Source organism: Lutra lutra, chromosome 3 (genome assembly GCF_902655055.1).
Source record: "Lutra lutra chromosome 3, mLutLut1.2, whole genome shotgun sequence".
Lineage (NCBI taxonomy): Eukaryota > Metazoa > Chordata > Mammalia > Carnivora > Mustelidae > Lutra > Lutra lutra.
In genome coordinates this window covers 183,260,437-183,282,471 of record NC_062280.1, presented here as the reverse complement: position 1 = coordinate 183,282,471, position 22,035 = coordinate 183,260,437, and the positions used below count along the sequence as shown (strand labels likewise).

The 22,035-nt window shown below is 35.3% G+C and overlaps 1 protein-coding gene across 1 annotated transcript in view; it reads right to left on the bottom strand.

The window, feature by feature from the left end:
* Window positions 1–22,035, bottom strand: part of GPC5 (glypican 5) — a 1,410,504-nt gene that overhangs the window by 681,794 nt on the left and 706,675 nt on the right. Inside the window, exon 7 of the mRNA XM_047720231.1 lies at window positions 14,241–14,397. Coding sequence (XP_047576187.1) covers window positions 14,241–14,397 — 157 coding nt within the window. The remainder of the gene's footprint in view (window positions 1–14,240; window positions 14,398–22,035) is intronic.

Sequence of the window (22,035 nt, the reverse complement as noted above, 5' to 3'; positions counted from 1 at the left end):
TAAAAGAAAGAGAATTGGAATTTGTTTTTAAGAACCAACATTTGGTACCTTGGAATTGCCAGTCCCATTTGCTAATGTTTATGCATGTATATTTTAATTACCCTGCCTCAACTTTCCCAGCCCTATACAGTTGGCTCCAATGGAAGACCCAAACCCAATAGTCCCAGAAGTTGTCCTTGGAGACAGTGTTACAAGGTTGTTCCACCAGCACTTAGAGTTTCAAATCAACTCAGGCTGATAAAGCACAACGCCACATTTAAACAAAGGCTCATGATTCTAGGGCTGATTTCCCCCAGGGTTTTCTCACCCAGAAGACATCTACTTCCTCTTATTCTCTTTTCAACATGTCCAAGCATGAATGGATTATTTCTTCCCATTTTCTACATGATTGTTTTCCTCTGGGACTTGAGAGGAAATGTAAAACAGGTGTTAGCCCGCACAGTACACAGTGATGGTTTTATCCCCTTGAACACAACGGGGAAGTCTAACTGGTTCTCAGATAATAATTATATTATCCTGATTCTAACTCTATACAATTAATACCAGCTGTGTCAGACATGGTGCAGTCCAAAACAAACAAACAAACAAAAAAAAACCCAGGGATTATTCTAGCTATTTTAGAGTTAATACAACACAAGAAATTGATGTATAGATATTTAAAGATTAGTAGAACAAGATGTTGAAGACCATAGATATTAGTAATTATAAAGAGTAGCTCTCACTCTTAGGGTTGAAGGAAAGAAAGACATAGGATATCCAGAATTGAGAGACTTGAAAGATGAGTTTACTTCTCAGGATGGACAATGGAAGTCTGATGCTTCCTGAATCACATTCAAACCTCTACTAGGGCACCACAATGCTGGGATCAGACTCTCAGTAGCAGCAAAGGCGGCTTGGCACAGGTAGCTTCAAAGGCTAAAACACAGCTGCCTCCATAAGTGCTAAAAGTGTCTGGAGGCACGGGAATGACACTCTGGTGTGGATTAAATGCTTACAAGAACTGGAAACAGGAAGGAAGTTTTCTTCCCTTCCCCCTTCTTAAGAGCCCCTTTTAGTATCTCCCATTGGTAGAAAAGTAACAGGACACTGGCTGGCAAGATAATTTGGGAAAGATAATTTATAGACCTCATGTAACTTGGGAATTTAGTTAAAGGTTTAGAAAATGTAGTTTGCATAATCACAGAACAATTTTTAGAAGGGTGGTCTGGAGCAGAGAGACACAACAGGTAAAAGACCAGCACAATAGCCATGACAATCTTTTTACATTTGTGAAGCCTGGGTCTTAGGAAAGACAGAACAATTGTGCACTACCACTCGTTTCACTGGGAAAAGGGAGACAATAAAAGTGTTTAATCTGGTGGAAAGCTACAGGGTATCCTAAGAAAAAATGAAATTGGCTGTCTGAAACGACAAATAATTAAAAGCTATTGTTTGTTCATAAGCTCCCAATACTGAAATAGCTTCTTCTTCTTAGAAGACCAATTCTCTGCCTAATATGACTTCATGGTGGCTTGGGGTACCGTATCTCAGCAAAGCACCAGACTGTCAGTTTAAAAATATTACTTTAACAGCAGGGCAGACATGGGAAAAATAGAAGCAAAGAGACCATTATGCATTATAAAAACAGTTCAGGCAAGAGATGGGGAGGACCTAAGTTAAGAAAGTGACAATAGGATTAGGAAAAAGACTATATTTAAAAGAAATTGAGCAGGTAAAGACAACGGGACTTTCTAATTATGGGGAGTGAAGGAAGAAGAGGAACCTTGGCCAACTCCTGAATCTCACACTTGATAGGATATAAATGGTAGTGTGTCCACCAAATGTGGAAGATTAAAACACAGATTTGGGTGAAAATTTGACACATTTAGTTTGGGGCTCACTGACTACACAATCTAGGTCTAACTGTTGCATGAATATCACTGGAATTGTGATATTGTTTGGACACTGGGCCTTCAATATATGGATTTTCCCTTGTAATCCTTTGCAGTTGAGTAAAATCAGTATTTCTTAGAGAAATAAAAATGAAAAAAAAAAAAGAAGGCATTTTATATTGTCCTACATTATAGAGACTGCTTATTATTTTGCTAGCCTCTTATCTTCTCATCTTCCCTCAAAAACAGTCTTTCAGGAAGATCAAGCACATCATGAACACATTCTGATATCTGACACATTTGTGCTTTTATAAACGCTCTGTCTGGAATAAATTTCATCCCATTTGACCATTTTGATCCTCAATGGACATCAGTACAGATGTAACTTTTAGGATGTTATTCCTGGCTAAATAAATAAATGTGAAATTTATTTTTCTCCCTATTACATGCCCTCTTTTTCTCATATTTTTCCATTTTTTCTTATATTTTTACATTTCAGCTTATTTCCTTACATATCTGTCTCCCTTCTAGACTTTGAGCACCTTAAGTGTATAAAGGTAATATACATATATTTAAAAAAACATACACGCTAGAAAGAGCAAGGCAATTTCTTATGACTCATACTGGTAAAATATTAGGTAAATCATGAGATACCTCAAATTGACCTAGTAATAAAATAGGAAAAAGAAGAGAGGCAATTTGCAAAAAAGCAATAACCAATAATAATAATAATAATAAAAAGAAAAAAGTGATGTTCCACTTCAGCAGTCAGTAAAATGCACATAGACACATCCAAGAAAGATCCCCTCAGCTTAGGTAAACTTTGGACAGGCTTCCTCCTGACTCAAAATCTCCGACCTCCATTTTCTTAGAGCATTTACTTTTAAAAAAAAATGCTATTATAAATAGACTATTGGTGACACATGAATTTGAAAAATGCAGTTGTTTTTCACATACACGAAAAACCTATGTATGTCTGTATGCACACACATGTATTATGTCAAGGTCCACATCGAAGATAAACAAGATCATTACCACTTCCTTAAAACTCGAAATGATCTGGGAGATTCAGGGAAGATACCTTTGCAGCACTGCTGCAGCACTGTCTTTGGAAACTCCTAGATCCACACAAAACAATTAGAGAGCAAAGTCAAAATCATATACTATTTGACAACCAACTCATGAAGTTACCCTCATGAAGCTCAACATGCAAATGCATGAGGATATACTAGCAATAGTCATGAAACCTACTGCTGTCAGCATGTCTGTGAAGAAAGCAGTGGGAAGCAACACAACATGTTACAGACCAGAAAACAAAAGAATGCAAAATAGCCAACTGTTATGCGCTGGAATCAGTTTGAAAGACAGCAGAGAATTGGGAGATGTTTTCCCCACTCTAATAGTGAAAGATAATATAAGGCTGACGGGCTGGAGGCTCTGACTCCAATATCATCTGGCAAGTCTTACTATTTGGGGGTCCACAAAGAAGAGAAGCTGCTGGAAGTGGAATCAGGAATTACTGAGACAAGATCAATAAAGAGTTAGGAAAGAGAGGATATGAGTAAATGTAGGGGAAGGGACAGAGCCAGAGTATCTCAGAAAAGAAGTCACCATATTTTTTTTTAACACTGAGTGAAAACAATAGGATTGGGAAATCGGTTAATTTAGTAAATCTACCTGAAACATGCCTCCTTTTAAAAATTTAGAAAATTTAAATTCATATAAAGATAAGCATCAGAAAAGGATTAAGGTCAAATCCTATACAAAGTTATTATAACAAAAATACTATTCTGCTATTATCTCTACAGTGAAAGCACACCAGAATGACAGGCTCAGAAATCAGACCAAAAATTTAACACATCATTTTCAAAACGAGCTAAAAGACATTAAGAAAAGAATATAAGACACCAAATAAGAACATAAGCCAGAATTAGAGAAATTCAGAAATAAGGTTAGAGATTTTGAAAAAAAGAAAAAAAGGAAGAAAAATATCATTTAAAATAGAATCTAGGAATGTAAGAGCGAAGAACACCACTAGTAATACCTTAACAGAAATAGGAAGTGAAAAATGCAGATATTTAAAATGAAAGATACATTTAAAAACAGACCAAAAGTATTGAAGAATGTACTTACTGATAAGCAAATACAATTCAACAAAGGTCTAGAAGAAAAGAAAAGAAAATCAGAACAACGGAACAGAACAATTACTTAAAACTATAACTTAAAATTATCTGCTCAAATATTTGATATTACTTATTTAAAAGATATGTCACCGAAAATGTCAACTCAGAACTACCAACACAAAGCTATATTCTAGTAAAATTACTGTGCCTTAATGAAAACAAGGCATTGGGCACTGAGAGGGTAAAAATATAGTATGTGGTTTATCAAGGGTAGAAAATTAGATTGTCAAGATATTTGCCAGCAATGCTTTTTTTCAGAACAGCAATCAGTGCATATTGAAGAGACGCAAGGAAAGAAAATATAATCCAACATTGTTCTATCTAGAAAAATTGACTTTCATGTAAAAGGGTCAGAAACTCTTATCACCAAGTAAGAATTTGTGAAATACTCTTTAGAAGTTCTGCTTAAGAAATGTATTAGAGAGACTTTGACAGAAGAACTCGTAGTGAGCATTACAATGTAATTACTGGAAGAATAAATTAATTGTGCAGATATAGTAGGTGACCTAATGATATCTCTGTCTATCTATCCATCGCTCTATCTAATCTATTTATCTATTTTATATTCTTGCTAAGGAACAATCTATATGACCTCTGCATTGGGTTGTTTGAGATATATATATATATATATTATAACCATAAAATGGGATTAGAATATGAATAAAATGGGCAAAATTGTAACTCAGTTTAGTAATCATAATTAGTAGGGGCAGTTTTAGTATTTTTATGATAATGTGATACATCTAATGCAGAGTAAAACAAATGAGTATGAGGTTTTTGTTTTTGTTTTTGTTTTTTCTATTATCACCTGTGTCTTTAAGAATCTTATCTTGTTTACTGGAGCCCACAGTCTTTCATGGTTCATTTCCTTCTCCGGTTTCCCTACCTTCATTTTTCCCTTCCTTCTCTTAATGTCCTCCATGCTATTCCTTATGTTCCACAAATAAGTGAAACCATATGATAATTCTCTGTTTGACTTATTTCACTCAGAATAATGTCCTCCAGTCCCATCCCATCCATGTTGATGAGAAAGTTAGGTATTCATCCTTTCTGATGGCTGAGTAATATTCCATTGTATATATGGGCCATGTCTTCTTTATCCACTCATTCATGAAGAGCATTTCAGCTCTTTCCACAGGAAGCAAACTGAGGGTTTTAGAAGGGAGCTTCGGGATGGGAGGATGGGTGAGTCTAGTGATGGGTATTAAGGAGGGTGTGGATTGCATGGAGCACGGGGTGTTATTCGTAAACAATGTATCATGAAGCACGACATCAAAAACTAATGCTGTACTGTATGGTGACTAACATAACATAATAAAAAAAAAGTATCATTAAAAAAAAAGAATCATGTCTTGTGCCTAGATTGTGGACTTAAAAATACTGTTTCTTATGAAAACAAACCAACGGTCATGTAAAAATGGCTGATTCCATGTCTGTGACAGATAATGAATAAACTACATTTGGAATATTTTCTTACGCCATACAATGAAACTAGTGAAGACTTTAAGGATCACGTCAAAAGAACTCAAGAGACAAATCGGAGAAGGGCCAGTTGGCAAAATGTGGGACAATCTGGACTTCGATAAGAATCACAAATGTTTTTAAAACTGATTTTGCAATGTTCTTAAAAACAGTTGGTCACCTTCTGAGAAAGACAGGGAGGGTACAAATTAAATAAAAAGAAATACTCAAGAACCTATCCTGCCTTTCCTGAAGATCATAATTAAAATAGTTAATTAGATCACTGTAGTTGACTTTTGTCCTGAGAGTACCTGTGAAAGAAGATAAAGAACACTAAAGAATAGGGAAAACAATATACAAGAAATTTCAGATGAGTGAGTATATAAGGAATTTTATATACCTATGAAAAAAAGTACAATTCAATGAATTATCATGGTGATAGACATTAATATAGGATAACATACTGTTCCACTTCCATTCTTTGGACCGATATACAAAGTAGTGAAAATAGGGAAAAAAGTGTTTGTAAAAATGAGGATCAATAAATAATAACGAACTCTTATTTATTGCCAGTAAGAATATAAATTTGACACAATCACCCTGTAAAGCAGTGTGACATTTCCTAGTACAGCTTAACATATGCATGCTTTGCTTTGAGACATTGTCACGATACTTCTAGGTATATACCGCAGAGGCTCTTGTACATGTGTATAGAGAGAGGTGTTCAAGATGGTTTATAGGAACAAAATTCACAATATCCAAATACTGAAATCAACTCCAATATCCACAAACTATAGAATAAACAAATGGGTGTATGTATCCATAACTTAGAACACTATACCTTTGCAAACTAAATGAGTACATTGAAACTCATCAATATGGCTAAACTTCAAAATTGTAACATTTAAGAAAAAGAAGCTCACCACATAACAACAAAAACTACATGATTCCATTTGTATAAAGTACAAAACCCAGCAATATATTGTTTCTGAATGCATACCTTGATGCTTACAACTCTAAAAAGAGGAAAAGGCAATGATTTTTACATAATTTATGATCATGGTAAACTCTCAGAGTGCAATGTGTTCAGAAAGAGGAACACAAAGATATGGAGATATTCTATTTATTAGACTGGTAGAACAAATTCATTTTATTATTTTCCTTAAAATGTGCATGTGTGAGTATATATGTATAATTACAGATTTTTTTTTCTGTATCTATATATCTATAGTTATCTCTATATTATTGTTATGACTTCATTGGGTTGTACAGAATATTTTCTTTCTTGCTGGTTCATGGAAACATTTAAGAAAATCTTTGTACAAATTTTACTCAACAGTTCTTTTGTTTAGGTGGGTGGGGATGGATTGGTGACTCTTGTAATGCTGTGTATGGATTAGGTGATTTAATTTTCACAGGGCTGTTTCTTGGAGAGTACTAGCATTATCCCCATCTTAAGGAAATTTGGGAATAGAACAATTACTTGTGTAAGCTAAGTAGTAAATTACTTGTGCAATATACACTTTGTTTACACTTCTATTTTTTTTTAATCAGTTTACTGTTTTGCAGTAAAAGATACTGTACACTCAAGGCACCTGGGTGGCTCAGTGAGTTAAGTGTCTGCCTTCAGCTCAGGTCATGATCTCAGGGTCCTGGGATCAAGCCCCGCATCAGGCTCCACGCTCAGTGGGGTGTTTGCTGGTCTCCCTCTCCCTCTGGCCTTCCCCCCTACTTGTGTGCTCTCTCTGAAATAAATAAAATCTTTATAATAAATGACCACACAGAAAAACCTGTCATCGTTCCTCTTTGCCCAACAAATTAAATACAAAGTATTTACTCTCGAATTCAGAATCCACTGTAACATTTTCAATCCACATTTTTCGACTTCCAACGATTTTTTCGAGCCATTTGAATAATGTCGTTCCTCCTGAGCATGCTCCTTATTTCCCTTCTCCTCACAAACCGCCAATCCTTGTTCACCACACATGCTCCTCAGAGGATACCGTCTTCCTCCCTATTGTCAAGAGCCGAAACTAAATCATGCATCCAACCTCCCAAATGCCATTTTCTCATAAACATCGCCATCAATTTCTTTTTTCAGATAGCCCTTTTCCTGTCTCCTCTATGCAGTATTTTCTGATTGCCCCATTTAGATAGTCTCTCTCCTTTCTCTTAGTTCACATAAAACGTTGATTTATCTCTGTTGGAATTTAACATGATTCAGGGGATTGTACAAGATATTTCTTCAGTGCTCGTCACAAACTGGTAGATTTAAAAGTGCAACATTTCTGCTGATAAACCAGAGGCACTGTTCCAAAATGGAAGGCTTCAGACTCTGAGAAAAGACAGAGGTGGTTCTCCTTTGGTGTAGGAAGTAAACCCATGGCTAAAAGCAATCAGACAGGCTGATAACCAAAAACCACATAGAATAAGCCATTTTACGTCTAATTGTTATAGTCCCTAATGCTTCCATGTATGATGCTGCCTTGGTATGCTAATATAGAAATGTAGATGGTGTATTGTGGAGTTCATGCTACTTTAATAGACATTTAGAGATACTAATAAATAAGGTATGTAATAAACAAGGCATGCATTGTTGTTCCTTAGAGAGGGAATGGTCCTTAGACAAGCAGGAACAGCATCAAGTAGAAGCATGTAAGTAATCACCACCCTTCAGACCCCCTGTATCATATAAAATTTCTGGGCCCAGGTCACATGCTCTGTTCTTTATATGAATTATTTATAGTTAGGTGAGCCCTTCATTGGTCAAAAACATTCATGAAATACTTCATGGCATGGAAATCATGAAAGAACTAAAAGTATACCTGACTTGTTTCTACGTGATCCATTTTATCAATGAATCCTGACTGAGAATGTAGCAATTTCATAACCATTCTGTTGATTTGCAACCAAAATCTAGAAAAAATAGACCTGGGTAGAAACGTGATTTGTTTCTGGGTTTATTGACAGTCACATGACTTTAGGACTATAGGTAAGCCATGGTAAAATGTATCTGGTAATATTTTCTTAAATATTCATTCTTACTTCCTCCATTGGTCACACAGTCATATTCTGCATTGTGGTGGTTCAAAGAGATCACAACTTCTTTGTTTAATGTCCTCTGGCACAGTAGAGATTTGGTTATGAGATTTGCAGGATAGCGGTAGATCTGGGATACATGCTAGGAGGCTTCACAAGCTGTAATTGATAAGTCTTCCCTCTTCCACTCAGCAGTTTAACATCAGTTCTGTGTCTAATCTGAAGCAATGGAAATCATTCCATGGGCATTCAAGGACGAGCCTCTTACTTCAATTCTATTATTTAGATCCATGAATGCGATATATAACTTTTTCAAGAGAATGAACGATGATTTTAGATGATTCATTAGGTATCCAGATTCCATTACCAAATCTTGTTAACAAAATAGCAAGCAGCCAGGATAAGGCCCAATTTATTTAGAAGCCAAAATGAAAGTGTATAATCAGAATAATATTCATAGTGATCACAGCTTAATTAAAATATATTTATCTTAGATATCTATTTCATTTCTTTTTAGTATAATTTTCATCAGCCATGTAGAAACGTAGTAGGTGACAATTTCAAAGTGTTTATAATTTTGAACATTGGACAGAATCAGGAAGGGTTTCTTTGTGAATTTTTTTATGGCTTTATCATGATCCTTCATAAGCACTGTAAAATATACATTAGAGTATACAGTCATTTTTCAAGATTATTTTCACTGTGTCACAAACATTTGAATCTAAGTAACCTTATAAAGAAGATTAATTTTTAGCATCACTGAATAAAGGAAACACATAAGCTCTTTAGTTATTTTCAGTAAACTTTCTTAGGTGGAGGATAATTTATTAAAGGGCTATTTATCTCACTTTGCAAAGTAAACCAAGTACATTTTATTTTAACTGAATTTGGTGACACGTTAATGTTAGAAAGAATATACATACCTTTAATATGCTTATTTGGAACTATTATTCTTTTGGAACTACTTTTTTAAAGATCATTTATTTATTTGAGAGAAAGAGAGAAGGGGAGGGGGCAGAGGGAATCTCAAGCAGAATCGCAAGCAGAATATTAAGCTGACTTTGTGCTGAGCATGGAGTCCCATGTGGGGCTCCATCCCATGAACCTGAGATCATGACAAGAGCAGAAATCATGAGTTGGACACTTAACTGACTGAGCCATCCAGGTGCCCCCTTTGGAACTATGATTAATGTAGACAAATACATGCTTGTATTACCTGTTTGACATATTTTATATTGGAAAGAAAAATCATCAGCAGATAATATAAAATAATTTCTACAAAATGAATAATTACATAGTGTTAGTAATTCTGGGAAGAAAAATAAAGATTGCATTTTCTAAGGAAAATGCCACTTGTATTTTTTTTTTAATTCTCCCTGACCTCTATGCCCGAGATTTTGAAATAAAGGTGATTTACAGTGAAAATAAGTTTAAGGAAGCCAACAATTTTCACTCACTCTATAATCCTGCATTACTAAATAAATCAGCAACCTTTATTCTTCAGTGGTTAACAACGTATTATTTTCATTTTACCATGCACATGGAATACAGTATTCTCTTCCAAGGTCACTGTTAATACCATGCTGTAGATGCATTTGTTAGAAGTTGCTCTAAGGTTAATTACTAAGTGACAAGTCCAAAGCCAATACAAACTATTTACTGTTAGCAACAGAAGGTGAACTGAAATTTCTTTCCAGATCTAGTAACTTTATATTTCAGTGTATTACTCTTCTGCTTCCAAATTAATCTCCATTATGTTGAATACTTCTAGTATTCATAAGCTTACCTCCTGAGATAACACACAGGAGAATGCTTCATAAACTGGAGGGTGCTGTCAATGGCTGGTAACACATCCCTACTCTTCTTAGGGCGTGGTTAGCAGTTTGTGGAACACGGAATCATTGAGAACAGAGATGACACAAAAGGTTTGAGAACTGAGTCCTGGATTCTTCAAATTCTTAGCATTTGGGTTGACAATGAAAACCCACAAAAGAGAAGAGGAAGAGACACTCATGAAATAAGAAACTAACGGCTGGCAGTCCTGAAGGAGCCACACAATGAACCTTCTGCGGAGGCATTCTGAGAGCTCCACAGGACAAAAGACATCTGAATACACATTTAGCGATCTTTGTTGTCACTTACAGCTACTCAGTTAAAATTATCTTTAAGACTGCTAAACACACACCACACACACACACACACACACACAAAATACTGCTAAACACACGATATAACGTTATAGGAGCAATGGTGACTATGACAATAGAAGTTATCTCAGGCCATCGGAAGACTGAAAATCACCCTACTATTCCTGAATGTATTGTATCTGAATCAACTTGTAGTCAAATTCATTTTGTCTGAGTTACCAGAGTAAACCACCATATCAACATGAATTTGGCCACAGGTTACATAGTCTTTGTTTTTGAAAATGGAAACTCAAATTATATTATCACATGAGAATTGCAAGCAGTGCTATTATTCTAAAACTATACATGAAATGGTTTTGTGACAGCTGTGTTTTAGGGCATTCTGGGTTGTTTTTCATTTGAAACTATCAGAATTTGGGGATATTAGAGGAATAGTCAAGTAGTTGAAAAAGTATTGATGATAGTGTCAGTAGGTTTGCTCTGCCTGGCTAAAAGAACAGAACTTGTTTTTCTCCACTGGTGTTTAGAACCTGCAATCAATTAGCAACCTTAAAAGGCGGGTGAGCGTCAGAGGTGAGGCAAAATGAAGGTTCAAAGCCATTTATATCCTGTAATTCCAGGTTACTAGTGAAATAACTACACCTACACAAATGAGCCAAATTCAATACAATAAAAAAAAAATAAAGTTTCTAGAAGATTGGGATTTTTAAATCATCTTACTGAAATAAGAAATGTTTTCAGTTTCCAAAGAGTAAACACTGTATAGTATAGGTGGCTGCTTTTTATAAGAAACACATCAGCTATCATTTGAAAACTGACAGCCATCAGTTTTAAGAGCTAAATATTTGTTAAATTATTTGATACCATCGGTGATGAAAACTAAGTCATACCTAAAAAGTATATAAATATTTTGATGGTAAAACTTTGCACTTTTTTCTGAAATCAACACAAACAAATGCAGACAGAATATCAAGTCAAGTGATAATTAGTAAAATATTCATCAACTTTGAAAATTCTCATACGTGGAGCAAAATTAAATTTGCAGAACACAATATTAGTATCATTCCATATATATATATGTATATATATGTATATATATATATATATATACATATATGTATATATGTATATATATATATATGGCTATAAACACATACATACATATATGTGTAACTATTTTTAATGAGACATTTTTGAGGTGACAAATGAAATATATTCTACTTATAATTTTTTTAATAAAGAATCACATCAGTGTCCAGAAGAAATAATAGTGCATTTCAAGGCCCTTACACAAACGACACCAGGTAAACTTGCTAGAGCATGTGAGTTTTAAGTCATTAAGAACACCCAAAACTATGTCTTAGCTTGCTTTAGCAATATATCAAATGGGTCAAAGACAAGGAAAATATGATAGTGTTTTATAAAAATAGAAATGTGACCTCTGCTTTGCTACTTTCTCTGTCCCTGTTTATTTCAACCTACTATCCACAGTGGTTTCCTAACCACTTATTAAAAATTGAAAGGCAACAGCTATAACTCTGAGAAACACGAGAAGCAGCCCACTTACAGCAGATGTGGATTTTTTTTTAATGTTTGCCTGGAGTTGCTGAAAACCATCTATCTCTTAAATCTCTCCAATTCTGATGGATAGTTGCTCATACCACACCTGTCCCCATCAGTAATAACTGAAAACAGGATTTTGAAGTAAAAATACATTCTTGCCACCTTGACAAGTATGGTTTTGTGTGAAAATTATTAGTAGTTAAATATCCTCCACTGTCTCAACTTCCCTTATGAAACAAACAAGAGTTATCTATTAATACATAAGGAGTTCTTGAGCTTATAAATAACTCCAAGAATGAAAAAATCCCTATAAAAATGCTAATTCTACACTTACACACACACATAATTTATAGATGAAATTTCAACCTAAACTTTTTATAATAATGTTTATTCTTTAAAACTCTAATATTCAAATGACAATGAAATTACGATACACATAAATACTCAAGAAAAAAATGAAAAAAAAAAAGAAAGATTAACTAATATTAACCTAACAGGTAAGTATCAATATTCTAAAATACAATGGAGGACATTTTAACTCTTAATAAGAATTTTTTTTCTAGAAAACACTTTTATTTGCTTATTCTATTTCTTCCTTTTTCATTGTTTTGGTCTAAACAGCAAAATATAGAAAAGAGAAGAATCAATCTGATAAACTATATTAATACCAATAACAAAAGCACATATCCTTATCTGCTCCTACACAAGTAGAAGATATTTAATTTTCACTAGGAAAGCATTTCCTAATATATCAAGAAATTTTTGTGGTCCTTTGTTCCATTGCTGCTGCCGTGTACTAAACCCCATCTATTTACTTTCTGTGTCTAACAGGAAAACATATTTCTTTATATTAATTGCCCTTTGGATTTTGCACCTCTGAGGCTTCCATTCCTTTAACCAATATATTTGCCTTATAAAACAGGATCCTAGGAAGAATGGAGTATTGATGTTTGAAGCATGTGTAGTGTTCTAAATTTACTACAAGAAGTGAAAAGTAAATGAATTCTTCTCCCACCAAAGTCATGAAAGGACATGTCTAATAGTTCCAAAGCAGCCCTTTGTGATTTAGAGGGAGACTATCTGACCAGCCTCCAGATAGGGCCGCACAGGTCCACCAAATTACTTTATAAAGTAATCACCTTTGGTATGACCTCAGATAAATGAAGAGCTGAAAGGTAGCTCCCTTGGACCCATGAACTTGCACACTGCTTTCTCAGGTGACAGCTTCGGTTGTCTTGCCCATCCGAACATCTGCATGTATGTAACAAGGAAGAGCCAACATTCTTCATTTTTAAAATGAAGAAAAGAAAACCAAACTCATCTGGTGATTTGTTGTTGTTGTCATTTGGAAGTTCCACTTTTGTGGGGGTGACCAGTCCCTCAATACTGGAAACGGTTTCAAACCCAGACAATTGGAATGAGGTGAATGATTGGTGAGAGTTTTGGAGAAGAACAAATTCGTAAGGTTAAATCCAAGTAGTTTTTCATTATAAATAACCCTACATTTAACCAGTTTCTTTGTAATTCAACTATGATGAAAACCTAGTAAGATTATTTCTTATAGAATGACGAAATATAATGAAGTTGCAGAGTTAGATTATTTAGAAGAGTTTACCCATCCTGATTCCACATTATTTACCAATAGACACTTAATAGTCACCCAGCTCGTTATTTCAAGCCCTGAGAATTATCCAACTTTTAAAACTTTAATTCTCAGAACTGGTCATTCACAAATCTTTCACAGAAAAAACAAAGCAAAATGCTATTTCCATTTAAAGCCATTAGTTAAAAATAAATAACATTCCCAAGAATACAGGTCCTGAATAACTAAAAATGGGTTCACTTGTCATTTCCAATTCCTTTTGCATGCTTCTGAATTCACTGTCTTTATTCATTTGCATTCATACTAATAATTATCCTCAAAATTAGACTTCAAAATTCATTCTTTAGAAGTGGTGATAGAACCACACACTTACAGTTTGTGATTTTTAGGGTCCTCTTGACTTCTCCACTTCCTGATCCCCCACAACCGTCTTCATCATCACAGTCCCCGCTGACCTGTTCAACCATGCCACCACCACTGCCCGTCTGATGCTGCCACTTGTCGGGTTTGGGTGACCTACCCTGTAACAACTAAACGTGGATACCAAAAACACGTATTAACAGCAAACTCAAATCACCTAAGAAAGCTACTCAGAAACATATGTGGGAATTAGAATCATTTTATGATGTGGATCTACTATTTTGATGAGAACACCTGGCCAAATCAAGTCTGTAATAAAAATTAAAACTACCAAAATCATCGTAAATGATGGGCAAGTTCTTACAGCTATGAAGATCTACAATCTGCATATGAAATCAGTGATCAAGCTTGGGCTGAGGCTTTGGAAAGCAAATAAACCAGTCTTCTTGCTCCTGGAGAGTTTGCCTGGAGACTCCTTTTGCTCTGAATTAACATGTTTAAGCACGGTAAATCAAACTTCAGTACAACACAACTCCCTTCGCAGTATCGCAGGCCGATACTGTTGTGCTGTGTTGTAAACCAAGAATCCAAAATTTCTCAGAACAGAGTAAAATTCTTCAAGAAAAGTTTCCATTAAAAGAATGCAGAATTTGGGGCATTTACATTTATAGCTTTAAACTTTCTTGGATCAAATGCATTGTCCACTGTCTGTGGCACAGAATTGAACCTTAGAGCAAAAGACATAGATCCTACTTCCATTTCTACAAATCACTTATGAAATTTAACCAACTTCTTGGTTCTCGGCTCTCAAGCATTTCATTTACTTATATGAGCAAAATAGATGGAATAGTCATTTTCCCCTACAGCACAAGACTGCTGGTAATATTTTTGAATAATATTGGAAAGGCCTGAACCCCTTTTCAAGAAGGTGATGTTATGAATAATAGAATATTTTACTTAAAGCTAAATCTGAGTAAAATTATTCAATAGATGACATATACCCCCATAAGGCAGTTTTGGAGAACACACGACCAAGCATGAGCACTAGAAGGTTCTGCTATATTATGAATGAAATGTACCCCTGCCGAATACTTAATGGGCATTTAAATTTTCAGGGTGCTTTATGAAATATCAGGATTGTTACTTCTAAGAGATTTTCTAGACAGTAGTATTGTTTAGCCGATAATAATGAAACACACAGCCCAAGGATAATATTTCAAATTGAAAAACATAGGTTGAAATAACCTCAGGACATCTAAGATGAACATGTTTAGCAGTTAAAGAACACTTACATCAAAGCAACCGGACTTTGACAAGATTTTATTTTATTATTTTTTTTATTTGAGAGAGAGAGAGAACACAAGTGGGGGAGAGGGGCAGAAGGAGAGAGAGAAGCAGACTGCTCACTGAGCAGGGAGCCCGATGTGGGGCTCGATCCCAGGATCTGGAGATCCTAACCTGAGCAAAAGACAGATGCTGAACCAACTGAGCCGCCCAGTGCCCCCAAAATATTATAATTTTTCAAGATTAACTTTCTTACAAAAATGAAATGGTGAAACAATTTGACAATAATTTTAAAATTCTGATCAGAACTTATTTCTATTTACTGTCATTTCCTAAATGTGTTCCTAGGTATTAAATTTAAAAAGAGGTCTCCTCTGATTCTCTAGCATATTCCTCCAAACAAGAGTTTAATATTCCATAAGACACCACCTCACTGAGAAGACCATACCCCTGGGAAACTAGCTATCAGATTTTACCTTTTTTTTACTTTTCATTTTCTCTGGCTTTTTATAGTACCTCTCACTGTTTTTCAAGCCCATGAACATGTGATGTAATCATCATTTCTTACATCAACTCATCAAAAGTATTCAAAATTCCATCTGACCCATACTTCCGGGTTCCCAATAATCCCATCTTCCTCTAATAGGGTCAGTGTCTGTGTCCTCTTCATGAAAGTTCTGCCTTACAATATTCATTTTCTTACTTCTCAATCATCACACTTCCACCAATGTTCATTATCATTCTCACAATTACTGTAAAATTTATCTTGCAAAAATCCCCAGTACATTTCTAAACAACAAAAACCAGCTTTTCACAGCAAGATCTTTACTCAAATCCTACTTTTTTGGACTAAACTATTCTTATTTCGTCTTACCTCGATCATCTTTCTCCTCACACTTCCAAGAAAATAAAGATGTTTCCATGAAGAGTGGAAACCTCTGTTCTTCCTTCGTAGTCTCTTTCTGGGAACCCATCCTAACAGACTGTGCTCTCACCTGGACACAAATTACACCCAAGTCTTTATCTCCAGCTCTTGCTATAATACTTCATCTCTAAGCAGTGATTGGATCTAAAAATGTAAATCTACTGCTTTGTATCTTAAAATAAACTTTCATCTCCACTCTCTGTGTATCATTACATCTTCTCAACCCTTTATTGCAGGGGACATCAGTCTCTCCACCTACTACCACCATATTATATTCCCCATATCAGTGCTTTCGCCACAACCCTTCTCTTCCTCAATGCTCCCTGTGACCCTTTACTATCAAAAACTGTTCATTCCCGACATGTGTCCAGAGGAGAAATAGGACTACAGATGGACAAATCACAGAAAGTGATCCTATAGTAAAATATCTGTGAAATACCTACGGTGGTCCTTTCTTGATATCCACAAACTGGAAGCTACTGAGAAAGCACACAGTAAGCCATCCTGTTGAAGAGCTGAGCATTGCCTCACATTTTCTAAATTTACATAAGCAAATTACCTCCTCCCTTTACTCAACACCTACTGACATGCATTCGGATATGAGGTCTAGAAAATGAAGTTCAAATTTTTGCTGCAAAATTTTGTTTTTGTTTCTGTTAATTATGTCTATATACAGTCCCCTGGCACCCAAGTCCTGCCCCTCAGCAATCAGTTTGATTTCCACAGGGAAATTTTGTGAATTTGTAGGTCTTCAATTTTGTTTGTGCTTGTTTTATACTCTTCTCACTTCCAATTCTTATTTTCCCTCCACATAGAATCCCCCTTTCCTCTATTTCAACTCATCATATTATACCTAACCCTCAAGGTCAAACTCAAATAACTCTTTTCCCACTCCCTACCTATTTCTTGGATCTTTTACATACATCTAGGTGTCCCATTCATGGGCACTTAATTAAGTTTCCTGAGCATATGCCATGCCTTCCTGATTAATGGTCAATCTCTGAAAGATGAGACCCCGATTTCATCATTTTTATACTCCCAATCATGAACTAAAGGGATTTCTATATTACAGATACTAAATAAGTTTTGATTCATTTGAAATTTGAAAATAATTTATTAATTACTCCGTCTTCCATATGCTTTAGATCTAACTCAGTAAAGTGCCTTCACTTTTACTCTAGTCTTCAGAGGCTATGATATTCTAGAACAGTTTTTGGATTCATGCTTATTGACTGGTGGATGAATTTACTTATTTATTCAATGACATGAATTGGGTACATATTATACAACACATGTATATTTTGAAGGCTATAATTCACATAAAAGGAGAAGACATAGCCTTAGTTCTTAAAAAGTACTCAATATGTAGTTCTTATTTCAGTCAGTCTTCATGAATATGCAGTAAGGTAAAATTAATATAAAGGAAATAATGTGAAAATCAGGAAAAGAAAAACAGACTAAAGGTTTCATATTGTGATCTTCCTAACTTATTTTTCCTTTTAATCTTAAAAAGAAGTTAATCTCATTCCTGGGCTCCTGGAAGCATCTAAAAAGTTGTTTAAACAAAAAGTTAACATTGAAGGATTATGCCAAGAAATACTTCCTCAAGATATTGATGTTTGCCATCAACAAACATAAGGGTATTCCAATTACCTTTTTAAATGAAGATCTAGGAATAGGAATCTAGTGTCAAAAATTATGTATATAAAATATTCATTTTTTTCTAGAGTAGGCAGGGAACTTTAACTTCACGATTTGGGTCACCACGCAATGAAATCATCCCTGATTCCTCTTTCCCAGGGAATCAGCTCTTTACAATCCTCGCCCTCTCCAATGCCTGGGAGGCAGCATGCAAATCACTCCCCCAGTGCTCTGTTGGCCCCACCTCCACGGGCAAGTGTTATTTCTCATGCTATTCTTAAGTCACTTTTGAGAAATATACATAGGATTCTCTTGTGTCAAAGAGGAACCTTCCCTCACATGTCTTTAAGTGAAACAAAATAATTTCCACATGTGCCCATTTAAGGCAACACCCACAAATAAGATGACCATACAGAATGATCATGAAGCCACTTTTTATAAATAGCATATGAAAATCAATCATGTTACAGTAGATACACTCATGCCACACACTGCATCAAATCTCTCTTCATCACATCCACGGATAGTCGTCCCATTTACTCATAAAATATAGAACGTGTTATAAGCATTTTTCAAAATTTACAACATTGAAAAATTTAGCATTACTTCTCTGGGTCTACATTCTCTGCATCTTTAAAAGAAGATCAATGTGGAAGGCTTTGAGACTATTATTTGGACTTAATAAAGTGCTAACATATTGTGAGTGCTCAAGTAATGGTTAGTTATTTAGATCATTATTATCATTATAACCAGTAGGAGCTGATACCAGTACCCCGATTCTGTCTTTGAAAAAGAGAACCCATGCAGGGGTAAAACGTATTTCCCTTCATCCTCATCCTGTCTTGGCTCTGAGTCTGCCCAAATTGTAAAGATGTGGCATTTGAACCCCTGAACCTATTCCCTAGTCATGAAAGGTAGAAAGTCGATCGATACATACATATTTATAGAACACTTACAACAGAGGAAAGGGCATGATTTTGAGTCCCACACATACATTAATTGTGTGCCTTTAAGCAAATCACTTAAGCCCATTAAAACTTATTTTATTCTACTGAATGCAAGGGAAAGCACTTCATATAGCGTAAGGCACTCATTTACAGTGTCCCCTGCAAGACACTGCATCCATAAAACTGAGAAATAAAGTCAGGACAGTGAAAAAAACCACAACTTTTAGGGTGTTCTCCTTTACCTCAATGCCATGTGGTTTGTGCAGTCAGCTGATTAGCTGAAAATAGTCAGTGCTGATGACTGATGCTTCCTGCTTCTGTTTAATTGGTTTAGGAAGCTCATTAGGTATGCTATCTTGGAGGATGAGTTCGGTGGGTAGAATATCTGATGACTCTAAGGCAAATGTATTTCTTTCAGCTGGTGAATTAATCTCTCAATAGACTCAATTTGCTTTTTACTAACGGTCTGGTACTATCCCACAGTTGCAATATCCTTTCAAACACTTACAATAAAATCTGGCTAGAGATGGCTCACATATACAACATGTTTGCTGTGAAAGAGAAACGTATTCGTCAAAAAAATTTCCAAATGTGAAAGTAACTAAATGTGCCTCAAAATCCTACAGGCGGTGATGCATCTCTAAAATATTTCCCCCATCCCCTTACAACCATTTACACAGATATACAAGAAGTACATATGTATTTAGAAAGTATTAGTCATCAGATACGTGCCTCTAGTCATCTATTCAAATGCAGACAGAGTAGAATCTGCTGTTTTATGATGGAGAATATTCAGGGTGAAAAATAAATGTTGACAGAAAAATTTCAAGCCAGAGAACTGAAGATACAAAAAAAAAATTACAATTATACTTCCACTTCATCATTAATAAGACATCTCTAAAGATCCATTTTAAGTACAGACTGAAAAAATCTCTTTGAATATATACATGCAAATATATACATATATATGAATTTAATTTTATTATAAAGCAGTTGGTATCTGCACTTTCATGCAGTTTAAGTGAAACTTACATAGAAACGTATGGGAAATAGGAAAACAACGGAAGCTCATAACATTTTAAAATTGGAAATCTGATTCAAAATTCCTCATGATGTATTTTTAAAGTTATCTCTGTTGCATATTTCAAATGAGAACTTTAAAAAAATGCATTATATAATACACTCTCTTTTCTGCAACTTAATTTCCCTTGCCCCAAACTTCCAATTTCACTCCCATCTAGTCCCTCACCGTTCCCATCCTTTCTTTATCACCTCCTTCACTAACACTATTACAGTCACATTTTATAAATCTTTTTATACCAAAATTTCCCACTCTTCCTCTTTCAAATATAAAAACAATATTTTAGGTTCAGGTAACATAACCACAAATTTCCAGATTTATATTTTCAAAACCAGCGAAACTGTAACAGACTATTCTACCCAAAAAGCCAAACACATTTTACAATATGTCATGTTATGTTACGTTGACCAGACACAGAAGTCATTTCTGTAGGGCTTCTTGTCAGTGTTTGCTTTAAGTTTGAGCTTTCTGATCTCGGCTTCTGTTGCACCAGTAATTTGAAAGGTCACTGTTCTGTTGGTATTTAGTTTATGCAAGACAGTCTGGCAATTTATAAAAGTCTTGTGATTTTGTAAATAGAATACTGAACTTAGAAAAGGCCTGCAACATTCACTACTGGCTTCTAATGCTGCAAAAAAAAAAAAATCATTTTTTCCTTGTTTCTGTATGAAAATTCTGTATGTCTCTTTTCTACTGCGCTTACTTTCAATTCAGAAAATGGCTGGTTCCACCTTTGAGCTGTTGTACCAAAGTGACCAGGTATGTTTATAATTAATGTGTGTTGCACTCCAAACTCTATGAGGTTTTGACCTCACAGGAGAGTTTAAACTAAAAATTAATGAGTAAGTGCAGGAATAAAATGGAAGTAGGGGTACAAACGCAGCCTCAAAAACAACTCAAAAAATTGGGGGGGCACTTTTTCCCCAAAACAGGAAGTGTGCACGCCAAACATTAATGATTCTTAAGTGCCTTTTCTGAAACATCTGCGTGAAAACATGCTCAGGATCTGGAAAGAATTGGTGAAAAAGCAAAACACCTTTCTTACAAGACAACGTCAGAGTTAACAGTTGGAATCTTCCATCAAAACACCAGAGCCTCCTACCAAAACATCCATGCTGAGTTAGCTGGACAAATACAGATCACAGCCACAATAGGGAAGAAACAAGGACACTTTGTGACAAGCAGTGAGTGTGTAAGGACCCTGTAGCAGGAGAATGGGAGAAGAAGGGGAGGAGGAGATTGGGACCTGTAAGTAAACTGAAAACATGCTAGATGTTCAATGAATAAGCAGATGTGTAATGCAAGTTTCTTGAAGTCAGACATTTCATGAGGCATAACATTTATATTTCCCCCCTAAGCCCCGAAAAAGGTGAGAATTATTTTCTTGATGTTACTATCCAACGTCCCACCTAACTTATTAATGTTCTAAATCATCATTGAGTAGCCACTTACATAGAAAAAATTACACTCCATATTGTCACTCGCACATGTTATAGGACAGAAACCATCCAGATTTCTAGCTGTTCCAGGTGAGTCTATGATTAAAATGAAAGGGCATCCTAAACCAGAAGAATCAGATATTAAATAGTCTCATTTTTTCACTTTTCTTGGGTGAAGAGTAAATTTGTATTATTCATGAAGTGGTATATTATTGGGAAGCAATCTGTTAACGTGCCGAAACCCTGTATCTCTGTAACTAGGTCTTCATATGGGTGAGAAATATTTAAATTCCCACCCAGGTGACACAGACTTTCATGTATATTTGCCCTAAATGTACAGTCATTTGAGCCCAGATAGCCTCAGGAAACTGCCTCTGCCCACTTCGGGTGTCACAGCAAGTAAAGGTACTTGTCACTTACTGCTCAGAACGTGTCTAGCCATTTGCCTCATTATCCCATACCAGCTTCCATGACACTACGGGGCACAACCA